Below are 22,125 nucleotides of genomic sequence, written 5' to 3'. Positions count from 1 at the left end.
TTTACCAACAAATCTTCACACTGGCCTTATAAAATTGAAACCAGACCAATTCCCCCATGACAGCTCCCCTGAAATAAAGCTAATAACTGAAATTAGTGAAATCGGTTTTGTTTGCTACTCACCTAATATAAATGCTACAATTTTCCAAAATCCTGCCCCTCTTTCCAAAGATGCTATCTGCAGACAAACTTGGCAGTTAGAAAAGGTATCAGCAACTATTAAAACAAGTTTCCTAGATATAATTATGAATTGAATACAACTAAAGAGTATTCTAAACTACACCAGTAAATTGCTTATTTAATTTCAAGTCACAAAAAGTTAAAAAAAAAAAAATGGCCAAAGAGAAAGCACCACACTGTATTTGAAAGTCAACTCAAAACTAACTACATATACAAGTAATGGAAGTGAAAAGGTTGAGACCAAAAATGAGGAAGCAGCTAGTCAGAAAAACCAATGCAACGTTGGCCTATTCTAGAATTTTTGTATTAATAAGTAGACATAGCCAACCCTCATCCACAATATGTATACAGTATACACATACATCAGAAACAAAGTCCTTTCAACAAGCAAATAAATTAAGAATCTTTGAAACAATAATGCTTAGAAGAATCCAATGGTTCTAAAGTTAAGGAATAAAAATACAGTTTGAAAAATAATTCACAAACTCATCATGTAACCAAATAATTTTAAGATGGTGTTACTATATGTAAGAGCACATGGTGATGGATTAGTGATGCTCCATTATATACCCATAACTGATCTATTATGATCAACAGCCACCAAATGAAGATAATTACCCAGTGTAGATCATTCAGTCTAGGGCAATAGTTAAGGCATCACCACCCTAACCTTTTTTAGGTATCAATTCATAATCCTGGAACAAACACTATGACCTGATCAAATGATCCAACTAGCTCAAGACCAAGACCATACATATCTGGATATTTTCAATATAAAGATGAATTCTATCCAAGAAGTATTTCACATTTAAAAAACAAAAAACTGTTAATAGTACATTAGCTCAGGACACTAAGTCCATTATCTCCATGAAAGATTTATTTAATATTTACTAAGGTACTATTACACAATTACACCAGGCATTACATTCTGGGTACTAGGGATACCAGGATAAATAAAGCTGAGTCCCTGTTTTCAGGAGATAAACATGCACAGAGAGTTAAGAAAGAAAACGAAAAAACGGGCCTCTACAGAAGGACAGGGGAACAATTTGATTACAAATGCTACCCAAGTATGCCTCATTTGGCAGGGTGTAGTGGGAAATAGAAGTGTCCAGTCATCCTTCACCAAACCAGGACATCCAACCCAAGCATGCTTGCCCAAAGGGGCAAATCTGAAAAAAAGATAAACATCCTATAGTCAACCTGACTGACTGAAGTGAAAAAATGTGGAAAAGCAAGCACGAGACACAGATTGAAAGGCTAGTAGGCAGTCTCTTATTATCAAGTATCCTTTATATTATTCCCATTTTAAAGAACGCTAGAAGAAAATTCTCATTTTTGTTGGCAATTTCCTCCTAAAACGAAGTCACAAAAAACAGTGCTGCCCCTTCATCCCAATGACAGTAAGATATACGAGTTCAAACTGTTTTTCAAATAATGATGATATGATGGTAGGCGGGGCACTCCAATGGAGATTGAAGCAAAAGCTCATATAGAAACTGTCCATAGTCTTAGTTTTCAAAGCACTAAGCCAAGAACCCAAAAGCTAGAGGGACACAAATATATAACATCACAGAACAGCTGAGCAGGGAGACAATTTAGAAAATAAGAAAAGTAAGTAAGGGATTTTCCTAAGGTCAAATGGAGCTGGGGCAGACCCCCCACCTCCTCCCATATTTCAGTTCAGGGATTATTCCTCTTGAAGCACATTAATAATTTAAGAAGCAAAGGAAGTGCTGTTTCCAAATGTAATCTTACGTATTTATGAAATTATATTTCTCAAAGAAAGATTTTCTCCTAACAATATCCCATTCCCTAAAAGTCCTCTGTGAGCTAAGAAGTTCTTCAAATCGCCTGACTTCCCTTCAAGGTTGTTCACTGAATTTTAATGGTAAAATTTATTCTCTATTTCCTTTTCCTAGTAGAGTCTCAATTTATGTAAGGATTGTGTTATGGTGCAAGACAGAAAGGATTCTTTAAATCTTATTAGCTATTATGCCTATAATGCAAGTTATGTCCTAATTAAATTGATTTGATCAGATTTTGTGAAACACCAAAGACTGAAAAGTCACCTTAAACTTTTATAAAATCTCTATGTCCAGATCAAAATTAGGTATGTATCATTTCTGTTTGGAAGACTTTTTCATTAATTCTTGAGCAATCTATGGACTCAGAAATCCAGAAACCTTAGATACTGCCACTATTAATGCAGTCTGTAATAATTAAAGTAACATAAAAAGCATAAAGCAGCAAAATCCCATTTCCAACTTCAAGATCAGCCAAACTCCTTGTCTTCTGTATTTTAGCACTAGTGACAGAAAATAAAGATATAATACAATTTTGAAAATCAGCTCTATAGTAACCAGAAGCTACCTGGAGATGAGATATATCTAAAGGTTTTATGATTAAAAACCATACTCCACATACTCACAATTTTTTTTTTTTATGATAAAAACCATACTCCTCAAATGCTCCAACTGTATTTCTCCTTACTCCCAAACCAATCTCTTTCTGGCTCCACAGCACCCCATTCACCCTCTACAATTAAACAGACTCCTTTGTTCCCCAAACACACTTCCAGCCTTTCTACCTTCAAATGTTTGCTCATGTTGTTTTCCCCATCTCAAATACCTACTGTTCCTGACTACTTCTCATTTAGGGTCCAGTTCTCTCCCTTATCAAAAGCAGTATCTTTCTCTCCTATGATTTTCAACAACATTGACATGAATTTTATCTCACATTACCTGTTAATACAGCTATCTGTATATATCACCTTCCCTACTAGACTGAGGATGTGATCAGCAATTTCACTTTTGGATTTCTCAATAATCTCAAACACAGTAACTCAGATACACAGTAGACACTCACGATGCAAATGCTAATGACCATATTAATTTCTACAAAACTAGCTAATAAAGTCTTGTTTGGTACAGATCCAGCTTTAGAAAACCTATGAATGACTGAAAATTAATATATCATTTGCAGATAAACAGATGTCAGCAATTAAACCACATAAATCAAACATGCCTCCAAGAATCTTGTGACTAACTGGTTTATCAAACCTTTTCTATTCATAGTGGTCATCATCATATGATGATTGTTTGTGTTTAACTTCATTCATAATTTGGAACTCAAAAAAATTCAAAAGCCATGAAGATTGGTGTACCTGATTTTATCTAGCAACCCAAACCACCACGTATAGCAATATTCAGAAGTCCAATTTCATATGCCAAAGTCATCTAACCCCCTGCACAAATGGCAACAGGATTGTACATTCCTTCCTTCCCTATCCCTTTCAATAACCCTACCACAAATTACCTAGGAAAGGAAAGAACACTTCCCCAGTTCCATAGCACTGGCATCTAAAGCTAGGAGAGCAGCTAATAAGCAGGAAGAAGGGGAACTCTAAAAGGAGGATTTGGAGAAAAGGGCTACAGAAGACCAGATCTATCAAAGTAACTCCTGCCCCAATAAGACCTTTAATGGTTCCCTCTCCAGCCTCATCTCCCTCTTACTCTTATGAAAACTTCGCATTCCACCACAAAGAACTACTCAAAAATTTCCCCAAACACATCATAATGCTCTTTCTCACCTCTGTTGTCACTGCACATGCTAAATTACTTAGACAAAACTTTGTCCATCTGGCAAATCGCTATTCGTCCTTAAAACCCATTAGGCTCCTCTATGAAGCTGTCACTAACCTTCAAAATTAATTACTCCAGCCCCTACTTTGAAGCTTTATGTAAAAAGTATTATGCAATTATCTCAATGTATTACAATTATTTGTTTACACATTTTCACCATTAGATTTCGTGTTCCTTTTAAAGTAAGGATGATCAAGTTTCATCTTTACATTCTTTTCTAGATCTTGATCACTTTCCCTCAGTACCCCACTTACTGCTTCAGACTAGTGTTTCTGTTGGTACTGCTTGCTACATGTTAAACAGAACTCCATCTCAGGACTTTTGCCCCATATTCTTGCTCTTACAGCAAGCAAAAGATTTTAATAGTTCCCTAAGGAATTTTAATCCAATAATGCAAAATTTTTAAAAAATTATATATATTTGCTCTTAAAATTTTTTGTTCTCAGATATTCTCCCAGAAAAAAGTCACACAAAATGATTAACTCTGGGGGCGCCTGGGTGGCGCAGTCGGTTAAGCGTCCGACTTCAGCCAGGTCACGATCCCGCGGTCCGGGAGTTCGAGCCCCACGTCAGGCTCTGGGCTGACGGCTCAGAGCCTGGAGCCTATTTCCGATTCTGTGTCTCCCTCTCTCTCTGCCCCTCCCCCGTTCATGCTCTGTCTCTCTCTGTCCCAAAAATAAACGTTGAAAAAAAAAATTAAAAAAAAAATGATTAATTCTGAATCATTAAGTTCACAAATAAATTAAGATTTACCTACATGTCACTTTCAAACGAAAATTAATTTGGATTTTCACAGGCAATTCACCAGAGTCATAAAACCAGAAGAGAAAGGGCATAACGGAAGTGGGTAGTAGGAAGAAACCAATCAAGGTCAATGCTTGACTCATTCAATACAGCCTACTAAAGTCATATGCTTCATTTCTGGGTATCTATTTGCACTTTAAATGTTTTGCCAATGTTTTATAACAAAGCACACAATGCTTATTTCGCAAACAAGGCCTTACAACATTCTGCAATAAGATGCGGATTATCATGGATAACACAGAATGTAAAATAAAGGACTGCCTTGGAATTTACTTTTAACAACCAAAGAAAAGGAAATAATGATGATGATGATGATGATGATGATGATAACAGGAAGAAAAGGAAAGGAGAAGTAGTAAACCCAAGATATGACAAGTTTAAACCCATCTGTTTGAAGTTAAATATACCAATAATAGGTAGGTCCTGAAGTGAATAATACTTTACTTTATTAAACTGCTCTAATTTTACATCTAATTCTGGGAACTTATTTCCCAACTTCCATAATTTCTCACATTTTCAACCAATAATTTACTTGATCACAGAAATGGAAGAAGTTGCAACAACCACTACTCAAAGACAACTTCTACAGCAACTATCCTCTTTATTAAAAAAAAAAAAAAAATGCTGTTTGAATACACATCAGAAACCCTCAATGACAATTTCATTCCTTCTTTATTCACTCGGCATCTTTTTACTGCATATTTGTTACATGCTATTTGTAGCACAATAAAGACTACACAAGGGCTCTTCATTTAAGAAATTATAATTATAGAAGCTATAAAGAATTACTACATAGTGCAATTATCTCAATGTATTACAATTATTTGTTTACACATTTTCACCATTAGATCTCGTGTTCCTTTTAAAATACTCCACTACATAGTGTTTATGGAGAAGTACAAGATACTATGGCAATATACACACTACTGTGTGTGGACAAAAGTAACCACCTATCGATACTCAGACAACTAAGTATTATCTCTTCACACATTTAAAAGACTACATTGGGGGTGCCTGGATAGCTCAGTCAGTTAAGTGTCAGATTCTTGATCTCTGCTCAGCTCGTGATCTCACAATTCATGAGTTCCAGCCCCACATGGGGCTTTGCACTGACAGTGCAGAGCCTGCTTGGGATTCTCTCTCTCCTTTTCTCTCTGCCCACCCCCTCAAAATAAATAAACTTTAAAAAAAATAAAAGACTACACTGGGACCCTAAAAAAAAAAAAAAAAAATGTGCATTGGATTAGAGTAAGCAGTCCATCCAGTTGAAAGGATGTTTGGTTCAAATATTTCTATTTATCAGTCAACAAACTATGTAACTCAGTACTAGAAACTGCCATCAAGGAGATCTTTTTTCTCCCTCATAAATCTCTATATTTATATTATACAGGAGCACAGTAGAGTTATATCCCATGACAACTTCAGAAGAAGGGAAAAAAATACCCTTAATTTTCCTTACTACCACCTTGCCACCTCACACTACATACAAAAATTAAAATCTGATCAAACCTAAAAGAGTGAGCTAAAAACTATAAAGCTCTTTAGTAGTAGGTTAGGCATAAATCTGAATAACGCTGGATTAGCCAATGGTTTCTTAGCTATTATATCAAAAGCACAATCAAAGAAAAAAATTGCAACTTCAAAATTAAAAATATTTCTGCATCACATCAAAGGACACTATCAAGAACAGCAGAAAGACAAGCCATAGGATGGGGAAAAAAATATTTGCAAATCATATGAGGATCAAGCATCAGGAAAATGTAAAGAACTCGTCTAGTACTGAAATATATTAAGGGTCAAATTTAAAAATGGGCAAAGGATCTGAATGGACACTTTTTTCAAAGACATACAAAGGTCAATAAGCACATGAAAGATGCTCGACATCATTAGTCATTAGAGAAATGTAAACCAAAATCACAAGATACCATTCATACATTGCTGCTGGGAATGTAAAATGGTGCAGCAGCCGTGGAAAAGACTGGTCGTGTCTCAAAAAGTTAAAAAAACTACCACATGACCAGCAATTCTTCTCCTAGGGATATACCCAAGAGAACTACTATGAACATTCCTGTACAAGGTATGTTCATAGCAGTATTCTTCTTAATGGGTTTCAAGAGGGAACTGACCCAAATGTCCATCAATGGATACACCGCATTTTGTGGCACAAGGGAATATTATTAAGTTATGGATAGAATGAAGCACTCTTATATGCTACAACATAAATAAACCATGAAAACATTAAGCTAAGTAAAAGATGTCAGACATAAAAGGCCACGTTATGTGTGATTCCATTTACATGAAATGTCCAGAATAGGAAAATCCATAGACAGAAAGTAGCTTAATGATTGCCAGAGAATGAAGGAGGGGAAACTGGAAGTGATATGCTAACAGATATATGACTTCTTTTGGGGGTGACAGAAAACATTCTGGAATTAGACAGTGGTGATGGTTACACACAACATTGTAAGTAGACAAAAACCACACTGAATTGTATACTTTAAAATGGTGAATTTTATGTTGTGTGAATTACCTCTCAATTTCAAAATTGAAGAACTCACCTTGCCTCATAATCTCCTTTTTCACATTAGATTTGGATTAAATAATATTCCTAATTATTCCATACCCTGCATGAATCAAATTTCTGCAAAGTGTTTCAAGTACATCAAAAATCCTGCCAATCCTGTGTGCCAATCCTGTGTTAACGGTGTGATGGGGGGAAAACCATCCTTCTACTTAGTTTTTGGTATATACTTGAATTACAGTAAGATTTTCAAACATTAGATGTATTTAAAATATGGTACATTCGTATTAAGCATCCACAAGACAACTGGCTATATCACAGCACATAAAATTTCTAATATCACACACACACACACCCCTCTTATAAAGAGCTTATAGTCACATGAAGAGGTCACATGTACACTAAGTAAAAATATGAAATCACTTCTAAAGTATACCTGCAATCTTTAGTGAAAGAAAACATTTCTAAAGCAATGCTGCTTCAACCACTACTTGGAAGAAGTGTCCCTTAAGTAAAATTAGAGCCCCTAGAATGCTTTCAGGTAGTAAGTTTATGACTACAAATATCAGTACCATTTTGAAAATTACTGCTGGAATTCTAAATGTTCAGAGAAAACTTTCAGTAATCCCCATTAGTCCCTAGAATCAACTTATGGCCTAGATTCAGTGGTCCTACTATCATGACCATCACTACTACTCTCCAATGCTTGCCTTATATCTCATAAAGCTTCATTCTAAAACAGTCACTTGTTTTCCTTTGCATTTCGACATTAAGTGTACTTTATCCTTCCTTACATCTAAAATAAGTTTGCCATACAGGTAGTACTCTGGAGACCCCCTGCACAGAGACTACAATGTGATCAGCACCTCCTGGAATTGTGTAAGGAAACAACTCTATTGACAAACATTTCAAATTTATTTCTGGTCCCCTGTTTAATTCTTAAAGTTAATTTCTACTTTCAAGAACATATCCTCAAAAATATGCCTCAGTATAGTTTTCAAACTGAGCAACTGCAAACCCCAATTTTTTTGGCTATGAAAATATTTTAAAAACATCACCTACTATTTTAACAAAACTAACCCTCTTAATGTCTCATAGGTTCCATGAAACAGAGAGCAATTTTGTTATGTTTTTTTATTGATGCTACCAAATGACTTCAATATTTAATTTTGAAACCGGGTAATTACCATTCATTGCAACTAAGAAAATCACCATAAAATTATTCAATGTTTACTGGAATAGATCTCTATAGTGACTGTGTCCCTAAGTTGTTCATGGAATAGTCTGAGCTGGGAAGGCAGATTATGTGTAATCACCTGAAATTTACTGAGCACCCACAGGGTCACTGATTAGGTACTTTGAGAAGAGATATAAAACAATACAGAAAAGTATAGTTCCTGTTCTACAAACACATGTGAACCCAAAATATATATAAAAGCATGATACTAACCACAGTTTAACAAGGTATTATTCAATAACGTCTTTAGTAAAGAGGCTACTTTAACTGTGTTAAGGAAAGCAAGTTAGTTTTGAGAAGATTTAAAAGGAAGAAGGTATCTGTTTTGACAAAGAAGATGTTTTACGTCCAAAGAATGGTATGTCCAAAGAATAACTGCTAATAGTTTGGGAGTTAGAACTTTTGGCATAATTGGTGACTAACGTGCTTGGCTGAGGGGCGCCTCAGTCGGATAAGTGTCCAACGTCAGCTCAGGTCATGATCTCAGGGTCTGTGGGTTCAAGCCCGTCGTCGGGCTCTGTGCTGACAGCTCAGAGCCTGGAGCCTGCTTGGGATTCTGTGGCTCCTGCTCTCTCTCTGTCCCTCTCCTGCTTGCACACACTCTCTCAAAAATAAACAAACATCAAAAAAATTAAAAAAAATAGTAATAAAGTGCTTGGCTGAAAGGGATAGCTTAGATGTAAAAAAACAATGAGGAAAAAATGGACCAGGAGTCCCAATCAATGATGAACTTTATTAAGGCCTTTCAGGAAAATAATTAGGTATTATTACTGTTAGATTCTTTTTTGCCCCCAGCAGTCTCCTTTCCAAGTCACATTTCACTTTCCTTCCAATCTACTTAACAGTATGACCTAAAGGATTATGCCACGTCTCTTCTCAAAGTCCTCCAAATGATGGGTCACTGTCACCTACCAAATTATTCAGAGTTTAAAGGACCTCATATATCTACTTTCTAAGTAGCCTTTTTTCCCCTCTAATATACCTTCTTCTTTAGGGTTACATTTTCTAATCTCAGAACCTTTACAATCTTAGAAACTGAGGACAGACCTCAATGAGATTTTGTCTGTGTGGGTTTTCTCAATTGATATTTACTGTATTAAGAATTAAAATTAAGAATTTTTAAAATATTCTTTTTAAAATAATAAATCTCATCCAATGCTAACAGTTTTCAAGAAAAATAGCTATATTTCCCCAAACCAAAATTTACAACATTGGTATTGTTTTACCTTTTTGCAAAACTTTTTACTATCTGGTTTAATAGAAAGTTGTTGGACTGTCGTATCTGCTACTACATTCAATCTGCTGCACTATCATGCATCACATAGACCCTGGAAAACTCTATTGTACACTCATGAAAGTACAAAAATTAAAAAGACAAATAATGTCCTAATATATGAACATAGTTTTGACCTCACAAATAAGCTGAAAGGGTCTTGGAAACTCCCAGAAGTGCCAGGAATACACTTTAAGAGCCACTGCCATGAATAAATGAATATTGTTTATTCATTCCCTGGAACAGTAAAGCATTATGTAAAAAGTCACACTGACATGAAAACACAAACCTGATGCTAGACTACCTGGGTGCAAATCCCAGTTTTCCTCTTCCTGGCTGTGACCTTGAGCAAATTACTGAACTTCTCGGTGCCTTCGTTTCTTCTTCAGTAAAATGGGGATAATAATAAAACCTCTCTCACAAAGTTGTTAAAAGGAATAAAGTTAATAAACGTAAGTGTTTAGTGCAGTGAGTGCCCAGCACAAAATAAAGACAAATAAGTATTAAATATAAATTGAATCAACGCATAAAGAATATGATTTGCTGTACTGCCACTACATTCTAGTATAACTTGAAAAATTCTTAATACTATACTTCTGATAACCTGGCAAATTACAAGTCTGAACATAAATTTTAATACAAAGGTTTAGGTTCATCAGCATTCCCTTATAAAGGAGTATCGTTAGTAAAATCTGACTACCCGGAAACGTTTCTCCATTAAAAGAGCCATACACACAATGAACATACAAAATTCTAAAAGGTCAAACCCAAAAATTGCAATTCTCTAGAGAAATGTATAAAGCAGTTTAACGGGGAACATACTGAGACAGAACACAAAGTAACGGAAATGCCACTTCAGCCACTAAAAGAACAGGAAGAGCAAATACTAAGGCTGTATGTACTTTGAAAATCTAACCCTATTTCTTCTTGGTAAGACTCTAGCCTCTTGCCAAGAAGCCTTTAAGTTTATTTTTCTTACTTCTTTGATTTTTAAAAGGGAAATCACGAACATAAGCATTTTGGATATAAAGAAAATACTTGTCTATGCATCATGGTAAACTTTTACATTAAATATTCTAAATGACAGGGTCAAAATAATTTTATTTAAATTAAAGCAATTCTAGTAATTAATTAAAATAGATTATTTTAACTATTAATGTACTTTTAAAATAGCTAATTAAATATTTTATATAAATGCTTCACAAATCAAATGAGGAAAAAGAAAGCCTAGTCACCTCTTACCAAGTTTTACTTCTCACCTGCCGCTCTACATTAAACTCAAAAACACCTTTAAAAACTATTCAAATTGATAAAAAACACAGTAAACATAAAAAACCTTGTTATAAGGATAAAAAAATACATGCCTAGAGTCTAATATTAGGTATTTTTAAAAATAACAAGTCCACTAGTGCTGCCTAATTACTTTTCAAAGGTATTTGAGAATAAATTTGCTAATTATGCATAAGGCAGCTAGCAAAATGGTTATATACCAAATTCTCTTCTGAGTTTCCCTTTTAAAACATACACAATTTAGAAACATAACTACGTGTAACAAGGAGGGAAAATTACATCTGTGTAGTTCTACATAATCTCAGGCCATGTGACATATTTGACTCCATTACCATTTTCTTTTTTCAGAAGTATTAAAGACTAAATAGTAAGGAACAGAATAGGTCAAATAATGAAAAGTGAAAATATAAATCATATGATTAATTCTTAAGGGAAAGAATAGTAAGCCCATAGGTCAACTACAAAATAACTACCTCTTTAAAACAAGATCCATCCTCAGTTACTTTATTTCTAAACAAGATACATAGTGGGGCAGATTACCCACTTAGTATCTTCCTCACATGCATCTTCTTGTAAATCAGATCCCAGTTACCAGATACCGTCTTAACAATATGCAAACTAAGCACCCAATCCATGCCATTAATCAAGACACTGAAAATCAATACATTTGCTTAAAAAGGTAATTATTTCAGGTACTTTTTGATATTTTACATACATTTTCAATAGTTATACAAACCACTAATCCAAATACAAATTCCACCTTCTACATATTCAATACATTCACAAATTCTTCCTCTTAAAGTTGTTTCCACAACTAAATTTAGGCAGGATATGGATCCAGCACACAACACACAAATACCCACACTATATCTACTATAGAGACACACTTATAATGGATGCTTACTAAGAACAAGACCTCAATTTGTTGTCAAGAATCTAAGGCAGAGATGCCTGGGTGGCTTGGTGGGTTAAGTGTCTGACTCTTGGTTTCGGCTCAGGTTATGATCTCACAGTTCAGTTTGTGGGATCAAGCGCCATGTCGGGCTCTGTGCTGACAGCATGGAGCCTGCTTGGGATTCTCTCTTTCCTTCTCTCTCTCTCTCTGCCCCTCCCCTTCTCTCTCAAAATAAATAAAACAAACAAACAAAAAGAATCTAAGGCAGATGATGGTTGGAATGAAGTGTCCCTGGAAATTTTAACTGGGAAAAAATATGGATGAAAAAGTGAAGCCATTATAGCCATTAACATAAATATTATGTTTCAATGCAACATGTTGCAATGTAAATGCCCAAAGACAATAAATTAAACAAGTATAGAAAAAAGAAAATTAAGTATTCACATCAAAAAACAAAGGCCAACGGTTGTGAAGTTAGATAAGAATGTTTTTTAAATTAAGAATTTATAAATTTAAATATTGTGTTTTATTTACACTTCAATCATTATGGATGTTTTAATGGAGGTAGAAACTACTTTCTAAGCATGTGGCTTGCCTCTCCCATAGCCATGAAAGAGGATTAAATTAGATAATGGTTAATAAGTGCCTGGCAAATTGGAACACCTTCCAATTTAAGGTTTGCTATTCTTGTGCCTTGATTATGACCATTAGAGACCGGAAACTAAATGCAAATCATGTTTATTTTTACATATTATTTCAAGCTGGACAACTCTTCACACTAAGGACCCTAGTTAATACCATTATCTACAGCCACCTATAAGCAAAGCAAAAGATCTTTCTTAAACAAGTATATAATGTAGTATGAATTAAGCCGTAATTCGTAGATTATAATAATTACTTCCTAATATGGAAAGACCTTGGAGAAGTACACAGAAACCACCTCCACAGTCTAAAGGCCTATAGGAAAAAAACAGTCCTAAGCATATTTTTGTTAAATACTAATATTTAAAAGATGAAATTGCTTTCACTGAGTTGGACTAAGTAGGCAATAGTCCTTCAAGATATTAAAAGGTGCAACAGAACTAAGCACTCACTAGAAAGAAAAATTCCTGGAAGAAGAAAAATTATCTCTACATTAAAGCCTGAAGTTCATGGTGTCAAGCCACAGAAATGTCTGTGAAAGCCTTTTTAATATTCTGGAAAATGTTAAAGTGTGTGGAGAAGGAAGGTGTTTAGAAAAACCATTCATTGGCCAAACTTTACTTAATATAAATCTATGTCATTGCTGAAAACTGGTTACAAGCGCATTTAAAACAATATAGGGAAAATAGTATTTCAAAAGCCCGCAGAACAGAACTAGAGTAGTGGCTCCTTATTTATGTGGATTAAAAAAAAAAATAAAAATCACACAATACCACATATATTCAAGTTCTAAAGTGGGAGCTTATTATAAACACAGCAGTAGTAGAGAACTACAAATGAGAGTTTATCCTCCAAACCTAATCCCAGTTAGCATCTGCAGTAGCTATCACAAGAGAAAAAGAACAGCACTAATAAAACCACAAACAAGTATCACCCTCCTAAACCCATTTAGCCTATTTTCTGCCCTTCTTGGTAACATGTTAAAATAACTAATCCTACATTTGAAATAGGCAAAAACCTTCATAAAGACTTTTAAAAGCTATACATCTTTTTGTTATAATTTATCATTTTGAAGCGAGGAAAGAGAAAAATAGTTCATACAGTAACAAGTAGTTTCTTCACCTACCCATCACCAAAAAGAAAAATAAAAAACAATTAACAAGAATTAACACAATGTTAGGACAAACCATTAAGACTGGGACAGCAAGCCAATTAGTCACTTGAAGGGAAGTAAACAGCAAAACTGTCCACTCCAAATATCGCATAATCAAAAAAATCGCGTAAGGGTCCACTATACATTTTAAACAACTTTCCATTTATAAGTGTCACCATTTAAATATATTCTGCATTTTCTAAACAGGCAAGGACTGATTGTTAAAAAGCAGCCTGTTCAATCAGCACATTAAAGAACCAAGCAGTATTTTTTTTTTCTTTTACTTTTCCACAGTGAAGGAACAAGTCACAATGAATAATGGGTTTGTAGAAATAACTTGTTCTAATAGCACTTCATGAGCAAAGTATCTTGGAAGAATTCACATTTTGTACATTTCTTTTTAAAAATTGCAGACCTTAGGGCCAAAGTCCAAATGAGAAATCCAAACAGGACTCCTGTCAGTGAATTCCCTTTCAGGACATGCTCACTCTTGCTTCAAACAGTAAAGCAAAGTAACTTTCATGTAGAATAAAAGCCAGTCAAGCTAATGTGTCCAGTTACCATTTTAAAAAGGAACTTATTACTGTGCCTATTTCCGTGTATTTTCCTGAAAAGTTTTCGGTCACTCCATTGAGTCAAAGCTTGAGTAATCCACTGAGCTATCTGTACCTCGAGGTAAAGGAAAGAAAAATGAGGTATTATACGTGACTTCCAGGTTTGTAAAAAGTTGGGAGGAGTTAGCTCTGGTAATTGTAAGTTAGTGAATGGAGTAATATTATGCCGTATAAGAGAAGCTAGTCTCCCCAAATAACCAGAATAAATTAAAAGTAAATTGAAACTCAAGTATTATCAATCACCTTTTTAGCATTTTAAAGACATGTATGTAAATTGTAGTTTTAGTTATTAATCTATGTTTTACTCCAATAACGTACACTTTACACTCAACCTTCTAAATACAAATCGCCAGGGTTAACAGCTCCAGGAAATGATACCAGTATCACCCAATTCTTTTCCAAATCCCCATTAGAGAAACACGGAGGATGGGGGCCTGACAATCACAACTTATCCAAGAAGCATGAAAATAGAATGATTAAATTCCACCAAAGCCAATTAAAAACCCCAACTTCCCACAGAGCGTTCCCTACACCAAACGGAATCCCTTTATTTTCACTCTCACGAAGAAAGTAATTTGGGATAAAAGTCGGGTATTGAGTATGATATATCTAATATAAAATGAGACGAAGGAACCTAACTGAAGCTACAGAAGCAAAGAAACGTAATCAAAACGGGAGAGGAAAGCTGGAAGAGAAACCCGAGAAGGAAAGGGACAGAAGAACCTAGTGGAGCAAAGGAAGTGGAAATCACTTCAACGGAGGTAGCCTTCAGGATTGCAGAGAAATAGGGATGTAGGTCCACGGAACCGGGCGTTTACGGAACTCAAAGGCTAATGGGGAAACAATGGGGCGGTGAGACCGGGAGCAAGCGGAGAGACGCTCAGGAGAGGGCGACTAGGCAGCACGGGACGGGGGGATGAAAGAGCAGGAGGCTGCAGCAGACACAGGCGGCAGGGAGGTAAGAAGCTAGGTGGAGAGGCAAGTTGGTCTATCGTGGCGCACCGGGTTGGAAGCGAGGGTCCCCTAGGAACCCGGGATGGGGGTGGGGGGGAGTGGCTTATCAGGGATTTTTAGACAGGGAACGGAAGCCGTGAAGGCAGGTGTGATGGAAGCGAAAACACACCTCGGACCAGCACAGGACCCGACGTGCCAGACAAAACGCAAAGGAAGGAAAAGACGGCTGAAGGGGGTAAGAAAAGAGAAGAGAAGAACGCCGGTCGCGGGGACATGGGCCGCGGTCGGCTTCACTCACAGTCCAGGTGCTTTTTCTTGGGCCCCATGATCTCGTGGGTCGTGGCCTTGCATACTGTCTTGGATACGGCGGAGCCGGTGACACTGTGCTGGGCGGCGGTGATTCGGTCCGTCAAGCTCTGGCCGGACATCTCTGCGGCTCCTCCGCCACCCTTCCCGCTCGGCAGCCGGCGGGGACTGGGACCCCCAAGCGCCGGAGGACCCCCACCCCCCACCGCACCCCCTACCCCCACCGGCTCCTTCTCCGCCTGCCGGCCTGGGGCGGGGCTGAGGGCCGCGCGCTGCCACCTAGCCCGGAAAGAACCGGCTCGTGTCACCCGCGGGGTCAGGCACAGGGTCGGGCACTCCCCTGCCCCCGCCTCAGCTCAGCCCACCCCTTCCCTGGTCAGCTGGAGCCGGGCTGGGCAAGAGGGACAGGCAGCTGCAGGAAAATGGCGGCGCCAGGCTCCTCCTCGGAGCTTTCCGGGCTGTCCCGGGTCACGTGACTTGGGCGCCGCCCCTCCTTCTTCTTCTCCCGCCCCTTTTCCCTTCCCTTTCCTATTCGACGCCCGCCCTCCCTCGCTACGCGAGGGAAGAGCGGGGCGGCGCCCGCGCGTTACGTGATGGAACCCGCCCGGCGGGCGCAACAGGAGGCCCGCCTGGGGGCAGTGCGCTGCCGGCCGCGTCACGTGACGCTTCTTGCCAACAGGTCGCCCGAGGCGGGACGCGGGGGTCACAGAGGGTAGGTGGGGCGGGGGAAGGGCGGGAAAGGGATCGCAAGTCTGGCGCTCCGGGGGCGCGCCAGGGAGTGGCGTCCGCCTCTCCCCTCTACCACCCCAAGGGTCTCTTGGTGCCTGTGGTTGAAACCAACATCTTGACAAAGAGGAGGTGCGGCTGCCTTCACCGCTCTGCGTGGGGAAGGGGCTGTCAAGACTCCCTCTGCCCGGACTTAACTAGCTGAGTCAGAATTGAGTTGAGGAACTACCCCAAAGCCGTCCTCCTGGTTTTAAGGAAAAGGAAAACGCTTCAGTTGGCCCATTTTCGGAGCCTGCAGGCAGGCCTCTCCCTACTGTGGAACTGTTGAAGCTCTCCCTTCTTGCTTACCCTAGAAGGGTTGGGATTTTTTTCTCATTTTCTTGAAAGGCTTGCAGATGTCACCTGTTTTTGTTTATCTCTCTCCTGTTAAAAGTCAGACGCGTTGCTGCCGGACTAAATTTAGATACTAACCAGCCCGTGTTCTTTTCGTAGGGTGTCAAATAGGACAGGAAACACATAGCTTCACTGGAATTTGAAAAGGGAAGTAGTAGGATGATGTCAACAGAGATTAGCTTGACCCTACAAGGCTGACTCCTGTGGTGATTAAAGGTCCAGACCATAGAAGGAAGTGAGAGGGCTGGTAAATGGAGAAGTCCCATTGAAGGAATTGAGACATCATTACCTGCCATTTCCCCTGGTTTAGTCTTTCTTCCCTTTGGCCTTTTTTCTCTTTGGTAAATCAGATTTTCAGGGAAAGGAGACCTGGACACTGACCTGTGAACATTTTAGAGGAATTACTGTATCCTGTGAATCTGTTCTTTGAGATCTGTATCTTTAAGAAAGCCTTAAAAATGTAATTGGCGGGGGGTGGGCACCTGGATGGCTCAGTTAGTTAAGTCTCTGACTCTTGATTTTGGCTCGGGTCTTGATCTCAGGGTTGTGAGATGGACCCCTGGTGGGCACTCTGCTGGTAGTAGAGTCTGCTTAAGATTCGCTCGCATCTTTCTCTGCCCCTTCCCTGTGCTCCTGTGCTCGCTCGCTCTCAACAAAACAAAACAAAGAGCCCCACATTTAACTCAGGTTTAGGGATAAATTTTTAAATCTGTGAATGTTAAGTTACTGTGATAGTCCTACATAATCTTGCTAGTTCAAATGAAATGCTACCATACTCCAAAAGTCTGTGTACACCATCTGCCAGCCAAATCCAAAATTTGTGCTTCAATCTGGTGACTCTCAGAAGATGCAAAGCAAATAGTTAACATTTTATGTATCATATCACAGGTTTTGTGGTCTCGTCCCATTCCCTTTCCCCCCTTTTTTTCCACTATGGCTGGTGAAAATCTGCAGCACCATGCTTTGCCAAGAACATATAGTCTTAAACCAGCAGGCTTCATCTTTGTCAAGCCAGCCCCAAATTTCCTTCAGTGCATCTGCAGTCCTTCTGCGGTTTGGTGCCCAGTTTGTTGCCCCATGCCCATTGTGTAGTACAGTTACCCCATTCTCAAGACATGTCTGCCATCCTTGCTACTCTTCTATGGTTCCACCCAGTGAATTACCAGTTGACCTGAGGCTCTGTACTAGTGAACCCCCTGCTGAAGTAAGTAAACATGAGGCATGGCATTTAAGTGTCAATAGCTAAATATTTCAACCTTAAGAAAAGTTCAGAAATTATTCCTAAGTACACAACAGGAAATTTGTATGTTTTGCACTACTGTGAATGACATTATAGGATAATATTTCACTGTTACTTTTACCAAAGAGGTTGTTACAAACCACCTTTATTCAAATTGTGATCATGTTCACCTTACTAATAAACTAGCTTCTGTTAGAAATAACACTGTTATTTTTTTTTCAAGGACACATTTTTACAAATTTGTAAGTAAATAGTCATCATTATAGAAGTTTATGTACAATGGTGAACTGAAAGATATAAAGAAATTTAGAAGATGATGGGAAAGTATTCTGAGGTTAGGAATTACCGACCTGCCTGCCCTGTCTTATATGTTTTCTTATAACTTATAAGTTTTCTGTGTGTTCTACTTTCCTTGGTCTGGTCAAGAAATATCTTTATTTGAAGTACCACAGATGCTTCAAACTTACTATGGCCAAAAATGACTTCTCTTGCCCTTGCCCATTCCACATCCGTAATCCATATGGATCTTCTTCTTTGTTTATTTTCAGGAATGGTCTTACCACCTGCCTAGAAATCCAGGTCAGAAAACTATGACTCATTCTTAGCTCTGCTTCTCTTATTTCTCTTATCTAGCCTAATCTAGTTGTATCCTTCAAACCCATTTGTTCTCCAACATCACTTCTATTGCCTTAGTTCTAGCCTTTATGATTTATTACCACTTCCCCATGTAGACTGTTCTAATAACTTCTTAGCTGATTTCTGTCTCTCATACCTCAACTCTCCAATCCAGATCTTTCCAAACCTAAAATGTATTCATCTTTTCTTTGCATTAAAACCCTTTAATAGCACCCCCAAGCACTACTCTAGAGGATAAAATCTAGGATTCTCAAGTTGGCATATAAAGCCCATCATGATCTAGCCCCTACCTAACTATAGTTTGTTGAACCTCATCCTTCCCCATTTCTCACATGCACTCCAGCCAGTATCACATGACTGGCTGTACCTGGGTATGCCATGCTCCTTCGCACCCTTTTAAGTAGTCAGTGGTTTCCTGCTGTTACTCGTGTAGTTATCTTATACAGTCTCATACTAATTATTTTTGTAATTGTTTTATTGTGCTAGCATGAGGCACAGAGATATCTTCTTGCTTATGTTATGGCTGTTGCAAAATAGACACACAGTAGAATGCTGGTTGAATGAACGAATGAATGAAAACACTTTGAAGTCACCCATTTGGAAACACCACTCCAAACTTCTCATTTGATAAAACCTGCCTACTTTTTCACACTTACAGCATGTCCATTCCATAAGTATCCACCTGGAGGACCATCCTTATTTCAGTAACTTATTAATTCATTTACGAAAATAAACGTATTGAACACCCACTATGGGTCAGGCACTGTTCTAGGTGCTGAATACTGTTGTAACAGTGAGTTCATCAGTCCTTTGGGAACTAATAAGCTCTTAACTTTGATCATCAACTTGAAGGCCTATGTGCTTTAATTACAAATGAACAAAAACAAAAACAGAAGTAAGGAAAAATTTGAATAGTACATGATATTTCCTAGGTTCTCAAGTTAAGAAGTATGCCTTCTATGTGTTTGTAACACTTATAAATTTTTCATTTCTCATTACTATAACACTAAAAAGGATTGTACTGTTTAATAACGGGAGGGGGGGAACAAGTTTTAGAAGTTAAGTGCTTATATAATTTTTCTCTATTGCTTAAAAAAAAAAAATTAAGAATTCCAGAATCCCTCAGATAATGAAGTAGCAGAAGCAAGATTTAAAAACTCATTTTTCAGTTTCTTTTTTTTTCAACGTTTATTTATTTTTGGGACAGAGAGAGACAGAGCATGAACGGGGGAGGGGCAGAGAGAGAGAGGGAGACACAGAATCGGAAGCAGGCTCCAGGCTCTGAGCCATCAGCCCAGAGCCGGACGCGGGGCTCGAACTCACGGACCGCGAGATCGTGACCTGGCTGAAGTCGGACGCTTAACCGACTGCGCCACCCAGGCGCCCCTCATTTTTCAGTTTCTTTATCTAGACCTGTTCACCAAGACTTGAAGCAACTGCCCATAAAGATTAAATTTATTCAACAAATTCTTCTTGCCTGCATACTCTATGTTAGGTATTGCTAGGTATTAAAACATAATAATGTATGAGACCAACATGGTCTCTGTTCCTAGAGTCTTACATATTTTCAGTGGCAATAGAGGAGAAAATAAAGCAAGTGAAGAAAACTTGAATCTTAAGGATGTCTAAACTTCAAATTAAGACAGTAAGAATGAAAAAGAATTTGGAAGAGAGGATTAATTTTTTTTTAATGTTTATTTATTTTTGAGACAGAGAGAGACAGAGCATGAATGGGGGAGGGTCAGGGAGAGAGGGAGACATAGAATTTGAAACAGGCTCCAGGCTCTGAGCAGTCAGCACAGAGCCCGATGCGGGGCTCGAACTCACGGACCGCGAGATCATGACCTGAGCCGAAGTCTGACGCTTAACTGACTGAGCCACCCAGGCGCCCCGAGAGAGAGAGGATTAATTAACCAGAATTTTTACCTCTTATTACTTCACTTAAGCTCATTCTCAAAGGCAAAGAGTCTACCACTTTACTCTATTCCCACTCTTCTTGGACATTAGAGTCTATAATTTAGATTTATAATATAAACTATAATCTTTTGATATTCTGTAAATTAAGCCAATATGAACAGCTTGGCAACCCCTTTCTTCCTCACCTTTCTATGTTTATACTTCCTGATGCTGCCAAATGAATTAAAGATCATAATCTTTAAAAGGTAAGGAATTGTCTTTGAGTGTATGTGAGTTCTCTTGCTAAAACTTCCATGCAAGTACTCCACTTCCAACTGTGTGACCCTTATTCAGGCTCTCACAATACATACTTGTGATAATAATGGTAATGTAACTTTGTTGGTTACTTACCATGTGCTAAGCACATTATCCAGTTGAACCCTAAAACAACTTCATGACCTTAAGTGGCAGGTGTCTTCACCAAAGTCTGTTTCCTTTTCTCCTGAGCACACACATTGTATTTCCCAGACTCCTTTGTAATTACTTGGGGTCATGTGACTGATTTCTGTCCAGTAGAATGTGAACAGAAAAGATGAAAGCCATTTAAGGTTTGGTCCACAAAATCTCTAGCACATCCTACACATGCTCCATGTTCTCTTTCTTTCTGTGTTTATCAGGAAATGAAAACTTCAAAGAATTTACAGGAGGGGCACCTGCATGTTTCAGTTGGTTAAGTGTCCAGCTCTTGATTTCACCTCAAGTCATGATCTCACAGTTTGTGAGATCAAGCCCCATGTCGGGCTCTGCACTGACAGCATGGAGCCTGTTTGGGATTGTCTCTTTCTCCTCTCTCTCTGCCCATCCCTTGCTTGTACTCTCTCTCTCTCTCTTTAAAAATAAATAAATAAACTTAAAAAAATTTTTCAGAGGATGCCAAAACCACAAAACATGAAAAGCCTGGGGCCCCCAAATTAATCCTTGCAGAAATGTCCTCCAGGAGAACAGTATGGTGAGGAGCACCTGTGTTGGATTTTACTTGTTTTATTAAATTATGGCTGTGAAATTATGATGCTGTGTTTTACAGTAATTAGCTACCCTGCCTAATATACTTTTCTCTCCATTTCACTGATGAAGAGATTGAGACAATGGAAAAATTAAGTAACTTGCTTAAATTTGCTTAGCTATTAGATGGGGAAACTAGGAGTAGATCTCAGGTCTGTCTGACTTTAGAGTTTGAGCTGTCACTGCTTAAGTTTCTCATTATACTATTTCATGTATTTCTAAAAATTTCATAAGTTTCATATGGCCTTTAGTACACACTGCTTCACCTTGCATGCTGAAATGACAGTAATATCAGGGTGACCTCCAGGTTCTCTCATATATATAAGGCTCTCTTACTTTTTTTTTAATGTTTATTTATTTTCGAGAGAGAGAGAAAGATAATGGGGGAGGGGCAGAGAGAGAGAGGGAGACACAGAATCTGAAACAAGCTCCAGGCTCTAAGCTCTCAGCACAGCCTGATGCAGGGCTCGAACTCAGGAAGGGCGAGATCATAACCTAGGCCAGAGTCGGAAACAACCAATTGAGCCACCCAGGTCCCCCTCTTACTTTCTTTAACTCATTCCTACCACACTTTTTTTTCTTTTGAGTATATTAATTTTATAATTTCAGTATATCTTACAGTGTATTTGGATCCTATATGCCTGTTGAAAAATGACATGT

The 22,125-nt window shown here is 38.1% G+C and overlaps 1 protein-coding gene and 1 long non-coding RNA gene across 25 annotated transcripts in view; one reads left to right on the top strand and one right to left on the bottom strand.

The window, feature by feature from the left end:
• PICALM (phosphatidylinositol binding clathrin assembly protein) overlaps positions 1–16,007 on the bottom strand; it is a 100,168-nt gene extending 84,161 nt beyond the window's left edge. For 19 of the 24 annotated variants that reach the window (XM_043580003.1, XM_043580007.1, XM_043580016.1 and 16 more), the window contains exon 1: positions 15,505–15,962. In XM_043580003.1, coding sequence (XP_043435938.1) covers positions 15,505–15,634 — 130 coding nt within the window. In that variant the 5' untranslated portion in view covers positions 15,635–15,962. Of the gene's footprint in view, positions 1–15,504 lie in introns of all 24 variants that reach the window. The other 5 variants (XM_043580024.1, XM_043580021.1, XM_043580022.1 and 2 more) reach the window with 5 other exon arrangements.
• A 50-nt stretch (positions 16,008–16,057) lies between these two features.
• The window catches only part of LOC122483252, a 45,008-nt gene continuing 38,940 nt past the window's right edge, over positions 16,058–22,125 (top strand). Inside the window, exon 1 of the long non-coding RNA XR_006297365.1 lies at positions 16,058–16,224. This is a non-coding gene — a long non-coding RNA (uncharacterized LOC122483252). The remainder of the gene's footprint in view (positions 16,225–22,125) is intronic.

Source organism: Prionailurus bengalensis, chromosome D1 (assembly GCF_016509475.1).
Source record: "Prionailurus bengalensis isolate Pbe53 chromosome D1, Fcat_Pben_1.1_paternal_pri, whole genome shotgun sequence".
NCBI classification, from domain to species: Eukaryota; Metazoa; Chordata; class Mammalia; order Carnivora; family Felidae; genus Prionailurus; species Prionailurus bengalensis.
This window is presented reverse-complemented; position numbering and strand designations above follow the sequence as displayed.